This window comes from Tetrao urogallus (genome assembly GCF_951394365.1).
Source record: "Tetrao urogallus genome assembly, chromosome: 2".
Taxonomy (NCBI): Eukaryota; Metazoa; Chordata; class Aves; order Galliformes; family Phasianidae; genus Tetrao; species Tetrao urogallus.
In genome coordinates this window covers 95,952,368-95,960,408 of record NC_136814.1, presented here as the reverse complement: position 1 = coordinate 95,960,408, position 8,041 = coordinate 95,952,368, and the positions used below count along the sequence as shown (strand labels likewise).

The 8,041-nt window shown below is 41.4% G+C and overlaps 1 protein-coding gene across 1 annotated transcript; it reads right to left on the bottom strand.

The window, feature by feature from the left end:
* CIMIP5 (ciliary microtubule inner protein 5) lies at positions 1-3,060 on the bottom strand (the record flags this gene model as incomplete). The annotated part of the gene is made up of 3 exons (XM_079532556.1): positions 2,807-3,060; positions 827-866; positions 1-192 (listed from the first exon to the last, which is right to left on the bottom strand). Exons 1-3 carry the CDS (start codon positions 3,055-3,057, stop codon positions 1-3), a joined length of 483 nt encoding a protein of 160 aa, XP_079388682.1. The 5' UTR covers positions 3,058-3,060.
* Between the last annotated feature and the right edge of the window lie 4,981 nt (positions 3,061-8,041).

Genomic DNA, 8,041 nt, shown 5'->3' with positions numbered 1-8,041 from the left:
TTAGGAAAGCTGGAGGTCATCTTCAAGTTTCCTCTTTTGTGCTCCCCTGCTGAAGAGGTAATCCATGTTTATCAGCATCTTGCCAAGTTCAGTATTCATCCTGCTGCCAATGTTCTGGTTGGTGGAATTGGGAACTGTGTTTGAAAACACAGGCATATAGTCTGGTAGAGGCTTCTGTTCCTTTTTGTTACCCTGGATGAAACAAAGACCGTTAATGCTGAAGTTTTTGGGGTTGCATCCTTTGCTTCTGAAAATTCAGGTTACTGAGATTATTAGTGACATCAGCTCTTTTGCTTTTTGAAAATTAAGTTGTAAGCATGTAATACTGAATGCACATGAAAGTGTTGCAGAAGTACAGTGAAAAGTTTTCCTATTATTTTTCATGGGAATAAGATAGCACAAGGAAATGAATAATTTTTAAATATGTTGCTTAAAATGTCAGGAGAGAAAGAATTTAGCCTGCTCTGGAGTGCTTGTGATGTGGGAGGTTTTTCATTTTGTTTTCAGTAGTGACTTGGATTTTAGTATGACATTATCTTACACTTTTTTTTTTCTCTTTTTTTTTTTTTTTCCCTAAGCTGGTTCTTCTAGCACTTTTCTCTGCATGAAGTTATTAACACTGAAGTAGATTGAAGGTATGCACAAGCTCTATTTCTTTATGGAAGATGAATGGCACCTCAGCTCCCTTTTGTTTTCCTAAAGATTTAAGTCTTAAAACATTTGCCAGTTATGCCTAAATATGCTCCATTTAAAATATTAGTGTCTTTCAAAGTGATGCAAGCTAAAAAGAGTCTGGATTACAGTTAAGTATTTGTTTGAAACTTACCATTTGGTCATAGTCCTTTAGGAAACTCCAGTTCTGGTACCTGGGAATAGAAGTAAAAATTGCAGTTTAAAATCTTTTGTCTTTGTTGCTCCCTATTTTATTCATCTTGCTATGTTGAGCACTGTATGAGTATGCCAGGTTTGGATGTCCCTATAACTGCTGGTTACTGAGAAAAGTTTGGGTCTCTGCCATTTGCCTGTACCCACTTTAGGTCAGACAACAAATTCATAGCAAGCTTTCCCCATCATTGTTTTTGTGGTGGGGATGAGGAGCCAAAGGACTGCAGCCCTGCAGGCTGTAGCCTGTGTAGCCTGCCGTAGGCAGCTGTGCTGGCTTTAGACATCTGAGTTCGTCTATGTAGCCAAGGATGGAGAGCAGGGCATGCATTAGCTGTGTAATGTATTACCCTCAGTACACATGACACTTTGCACTGACATCCATGACTGTGAACCCTAATAGACACATGCAGATGTAGCATCCCTCCTGTTGCCTTTGCTGCAGAATGGGTGTGGAGGATCTGGGCCCACTGGAAAAGGGGCCTGAGTATACAACTGAGGGAGAGCAGCATTGCAACCACAGCTCAGGCTTTGTGTGAGTCAGAGTCCAGGCTTCAGCCCTGCCCTCGGGCAATAAGAGCCAGACAACAAAGCAGGCATTGGAGAAACCCAAACTATTATCTCTATTTCCTCCAGAGGACTGAGTAGGACAGGAGTTTTCAGATGGTTTCTTTTCCCTTCTTAAAATCATCCTAAAAGTGGTGTGCTTCATTCTCTGCCTTTTCCTTTTGTCTGCTTGGCTAGTGCATAGCCAGTGCATAGGCAGAACTGGAGCTGTTTTTACTTTTACCAAAAATATCCTTCTAAGAAGCATGTCTGTGTTGTGTACTGAAGTACAAACAGAAGCACTTCACAAGTTATGTGGCAGAGACAGAGAGGATCTTAATTTCTGGCTCTTTCAGGTAACTGGTGAATACATGTATCCATACTGTTCTTTCTGCTGAAGCACTGAAATAATGGGATTTTCCTGTCTTCATGTGGCTTGTAGGGTATGTTCAGGAGATTTACAGATTGGGACTCCAGAATCATGTTTTGGCAGAACACTCTGTTCAACTTCCATTTCCAAGAATATGAGAAGTGGCGATAATATCAGTGTGTCTGCAATAAATTATAAAGGTTGGCACATTCATATCGTCATTGTGGAGATCCCTATAAAGCTAAAACACATAAAACATGCATTTCTTTGCATCTCTTTTTCAGCTTCCTCAGTGTGCCAGGAGTTATTGGCATATATTTTGCCCAGTAAAGAAGAACAGAGTTAATATAGCATTAGAATCTTTCTGATGCTAAGGTGGTAGGTTCTGATCCAAGGACCCTGCAGAAGAAAACTTTGCTTGATAGTATAGACTTCAGATGAAGCCCTAGGATATCAGGGAGCATCAGTTATACTGCCAGGATGAGCAGAGGACAGGTGAATTATCACAGAATGACAGAATGGCCTGAGTTGGAAGGGATCTCAAGGATCTCCAACCCCCCTGCCACAGGCAGGGCCACCAACCTCCCCATTTAATACCAGACCAGGCTGCCCAGGGCCCCATCCAACCTGGCCTTGAACACCTCCAGGGATGGGGCATCCACAACCTATCTGGACAGCCTGTTCCAGCACCTCACCAGTCTTACAGTCACAAATTTTCCCCTGATATCCAACCTCAATCTTTCCTCCCTCAACTTCAAACCATTTCCCGTTGCCCAGCTGTTGTCAACCCTTTCAAAGAGTTGATTCCCCTCCTGTTTGTAGGCTCCCTTTAGGTACTGAAAGGCTGCAATGAGGTCACCCCGCAGCCTTCTTTTCTCCAGGCTGAACAAGCCCAGCTCCCTCAGCCTGTCTTTGTAGTGGAAGTGCTCCAGCCCCCCGATAATCTTTGTGGCCCTCCTCTGGGCCATCTCCAACAGCTATTTGACAGAATTGGAACAAATAACTTACCAGATTTTTCTTCCTCTTCGTTCAGCCTCCACAGACTCCCTCCAGACCTTATCCTGCTGTATTTGGTCCTGCTGCAGAGCTGCCTGCTCCTCTGTTCTGGACCTAGCAGCCAGATGTGCTCTTCCAAGCCGGATGCTGCCACGAGACAGAGGTGGAGCTGAGGCTGATTGCCCCAGAGCTGTGTTTGCTGGATGCCAAGAACCAGTCAAGGTGTTCCTGCCGAATCCAGTACCTTTTTCCAGCATGTCCATTTTGACACTTATAACAGATCTACTGAAACTTTAGGAAGGTTAAACCTGCTATTGTTTCTGCTTTCAGAGCTCCTCCTCTCCCAACATTTCTTTCAGCTGCAGATTTGGACTGCTTTAAGAAAATGAGTGTGCACACCAGCACTGACAGGCAGTGCTCAGCACTGTTTTGCTTCCATGTTATTTAATGATCATTTCCTACTGCTTCATGTTGCTTCATTGCACGAAGGTTGAACAAGTTTCTGTGGTAACAACAGTTTTGTAAGAAACACTTGTTACATCAGCCTCCAGCTGTAAGCAGCAAGCACAGGAAGATGGTGTGTGCTGCTTGCAGCTGAGACCACGTTATGTTCAAAATCGGGAACAGCAAAGCCTGGTTTAATGCAAAGCATGCACTGGGACTGCTGCTGACTTTGTCAGGAGTTTTGTTGGAGCTGTGTGGCAGAAGCAAAACCTCCAGAAAGCTTCTGCTTTCCCTGATGTGTTTACTGTCTCCATTGGAAACCAGGCTGGCTTGTGAATATTCACCAGAAAGGGAGCAGAAACCCACTGCAGGCAGCTGCTGAGGCCTTGGACTCTGTTTGGGGCAGAGCTCTTTTGTTTGAAAGAAGATATTTCAATGCAACTGTGCTCTTAAAGCTCCTTATTTTCAGATTTAAAAAATTGCATCCAAAGATCATAAGAAGTCCTTTTAAAGTACTCAGAGATTTCTCCAGAAGGTATTAAGCAACTATGGGAAGTACTTTTTAATTAACTTTCAGGAACTATTAGCATAAAATAGTTAAATAAAAGTGAGAATTTTCTAAGCAGTGTTTGAAATATCAGTTTGTCAGCCTTACAGTCAGCCTGCTGCCGTTTGTGGTATTAAGTCACTTCCTCAAGTATTGGTGACTTGCAGGAAAATGAGGCATTTAAAGTATAAATTTCCTCTTCAATTCTCGACTGACTTGTTTATAAGTCATGGGAAGCAGCTCCAGATGAATTCTAGCCTCGTGCTTCATCTTTCTAGTAAATGCTAATCTGTTTTTTTAGGGATTTAGTTTTCTTTTTTATTTTTCTTTTTTGAAAATGTGCTTACTTGGGGCTATTGGGAAATACACGCTGAATTTGGCAAAGAAGTAATATATTTTTAAATAGTTGTAACTGTGCAACAATCCAAACATTTCATGTAGACATTTTTGAGCAAAAGCTATTTCTGTATTTGGAAGAATTACCACGACTTTGAAAATTGCAATAACATAAATTAAGAAGAGTTTAAAAATCGATGTCAAAACAAAATGTTTGCTTTGGATTTGAATGAAATTTTAGTAGGCTTTTTGTCTGTGTTGTTGTCTTTTCTGAGAGAATTGAAGCCTAAACTTTTTTCTGTCTCTTTCAGCCAAGAAGAACAAAAAATGTCACATATCCACACAGCCCTATAACTGAAGAAATGAGCTGTTTGCAGCCAGGCCTCATAGTTGACTCTGTTCCTCTTCTAGAATCCAAGATCCTCTACTGGATTGTATGCAGATAGATAGTTTTAGTGCAGTCTATGCAGATAGAATGGGGTTTTAGTGGCATCTAACCGCTGTGAAAGGAACATGGGGCATGCTTGGAAGACCCAATTAATTTATCAATGCATGTGGGAATTCAGGCTCTGATCAGGTCTGGAAAAGATCCTGATGGAAAGGCTATACCTGTGAATGGAATACTTTTTTTCATGAGTGTTTACAAAGTTCTTCTGTTATTTTTATTGTAATCTTTCATAGAATCATAGAATCATTTGAGTTGGAAGGGACCCTTAAAGGCCATCCAGTCCAACTCCCCTGCAATGCACCAACACAGCCACAGCTCCATCGGGTGCTCAGAGCCTCCTCCAGTCTGACCTTGGGTGTCTCCATGGACAGGGCATCCATCACTTCTCTAGGCAACCTGTGCCAGTGCCTCACCATCCTTTTCGTAAAAAGTATGTCTTCCCTATTTCCAGTCTAAATCTCCCCTCCTTTAGTTTGAGACCATTCTCCTTGTCCTGTCACAACAGACCCTGCTAAAGAGTCTGTCCCCTTCTATCTTATACCCCCTCCCCCCTCTCCCCCCTTCCAAGTCACTTTCTGCAAATTTCATATGAAAATAAGCTAAAAATGATTATCAGCTGAGTACATAGTTTCCAAATTACTTGTAACTGAATAAATTGCATGGGAACATTGCTGGGCAGTGCATAGAGTCTATTCTATTGAATGTTGTCTGCAAAGATGCAGGAGATGTAGCTGACTTGGTTTTGATGCAGTTGGAGAGCAGGAATGCCTTCCTGAAAGTGAGCTAGTAAGTTGAAGTCAGATATTTAGGTCCATGACTCTGCAACCTCAGAAAAGAAGGGAGTCTTTACCAGTTAGCATTTCTGCCATTACATGAATATAGTCTGTAAGTCTACATATACAGTGGTTGGACATTTCATCCTGTGCCAGTTGTTCCTCTGGAAATTGCAGATGGGAGTGGGATAATGGCTGTTTAAATAAGTTTTGTGGTTGTTGTGACTTTTATATGAATTAAAAAAAAAATAGCTGCTGTTCCCAAAACAGATGACTAAGAGCAAATACTTTTAAACTATTCCATGTTCTCATAACTGCTCTCCACTAAGGGTGTGGTTGTGCACCATCAAAGCACATCAAGGTTAGTGTAAGGGTGACATTTCTGGGGACTGCTCTAGATTCCTAAGTGGACAAATCTGTAGCCCATTCAGGCCACTGGGTATACTACCAGCTCAATAGTTCTGCAGGTATTGAGCTGTTTCCCCTACTATTATCATCTGCTGGTTTAGCTTTTGTTTTGTTTTGTTTTTTTCCCTAACAACATTGGGATTTTAAGAGTGGAAGAGTGGAACTCATTTGGGTTAACACAACGAATTCACTCCATCCTGCAGCAGGTTAATGTTAATTGTGGCTTCATGTTGTATTTGTCTATGAAAATTAATATAGTGTCTTTATTTCCTCTGCTTGGTGACATAAGAATTGGAAATGTTGTTATGGGTGTCGCTGTAGGAGATGATGCCTTTGCTTAAGGGTTAATTTTGGTATTAGTTTCTCTGATAAGCAGTGTCAGGGCCCATTGTGCAGAAGAAGAACATAACTGAGGTTCTTCCTTTGTTGCTACCAGACAAGTGATGCTGATACAGATTTGTCTGCGACAAATATGTGAGCTAGTTCTTTCCAAAAGGGAAAAAAAATAGGTTTTTGTTTTTGTTTAATGGGAGAAGAAAGCTTCAGGTATTTAGATGAGCTATTTGTATATGGCCACAAGAGGGTATTGCAGTATAAGTTATACAAGATTTGTCTGACTTTGCCACCAGCACCTTATTTTTAAAACCTACCTTTTTCACAGTTGAGCATTTAAATTAAACAGTAAAGAAAATCCAATTATATATGCTGGTATTTGATTTCCTGACCCAGATGCAATTTCTGAGGTGGGTTTTGCAAAAAAAAGGTTTCGTTTTTATAGTGAAGCTGTGTCTCTAAATTTGAAGGACAATGTTGCCAACTGCTCTCCATGTTTTGAATAGTTCAGGCCATGTAGAAGGAAGCTGGAAGGATTTCTAGATTTTCCTATCCCTGAGTCTTACTGAATTTAAGAGAAATAACTTGGAATGCTTGCCTGTCTTTTGGCAAACTCGTCTGAAAGAGAAGAAACATCACAGCCATGTTGCATTATCTGTGAAGATTGGATCATGATTTAATGGGCAGCAAAGTGTTTTTCATTTAATACAGTTTGTGTTTGGTGGGAGCTATCTGCAGAATTCTAAGAAACATAAATGTAGAAGCAGAGGAACAGCATGAATGTCACATCTAAATAAGAGGCAGAAGCAAGCTCATCAGCTAGAGGAGAGTGCTTCACCATTTGCAAAGACTGAAAGACCGACACCTCACTGACGGGACGGAAAACCCCATGGCCATCTTTCTACATGGGCAATGCTGGCAGCCTCTGAATAGTGCCATCTTCATTGTTGTCAGCAAACGAATCAAGATCACTGTAGTCAGACAAAACTGCCATGTGGAAATTGGGTGATGGTGAATTTGGTAGAGTAGGATGCTATTTGTTCAGTGTCAGGATGCTGGGCACCTGGCAGAGAAGGAATGGGCATTAACCAGCAAGGGCTCTGGGAAGCCTGGAGGTGGGAGACCCTACCAGCCGTGTACGGCTTGGTCTCTCAACAACAAATGACTGCATTGCTCTGTGCAGACAAAATGAAAAGTCTTTCAAACAACAGGCTTGGAGTAAAACCCTTTTTAAGTGAAGGCTACGTAGCCACTCTGTTAAAGGCCTCATTTGTTGTTAAATTTTACCATAGCTTTGGTACGAAAGTATAAACTTCTTTCTTGTCTTAATGGGATTTCAGCTGAGCGAGCCTGGAAAGTTGAGTGTCTGTTTTGCTGCAGCTTACAAGTGCTGCAGAGGGAATGTCTGCTTCCAGTGACACAGAGTCTGACACTTCAAAATGAAATCGAAGCTGTAAGAAGTCTGTTGGGGACTTCTTTTTCTCTTGCTTTGAGTGTTACAAAATATGCTAGCTACTGATAGGCAGTTACTTGAAACAAAAGTTATCCATTTGAAAATATTGTTCAATTGAGAAAACACTCAACTGTGTCTATTCCATGCAATATGCACACATTTTCCTTTCAGTTTTAGTTACATCAAAAGCAAATTATAGTTAAAATTGCAACTGGAAGCAGTATAATTCGACAATATGGGCAATCCATATTTTGGTACATTCTCACCAGTACTCTGCAAAGTAGGCTGGTAGTCTTACAAAACTGGAAGGCACTGTTAGAGTGTTCTTCTTAAACCTGCCTCATGGGCACAGTAGTGGGATTTTGGGCAGGGATGCTGAAGGGTTGTATGGGACTAGGAACATTTAGAAATACTGGTTTCAGGAGAAAGAAACAAAAAAGGAAGGAATGTTCTTCACTGGCAGAGTCTTACGGATGTTCTCAGTTGGTATTTCACATGCTTGGAT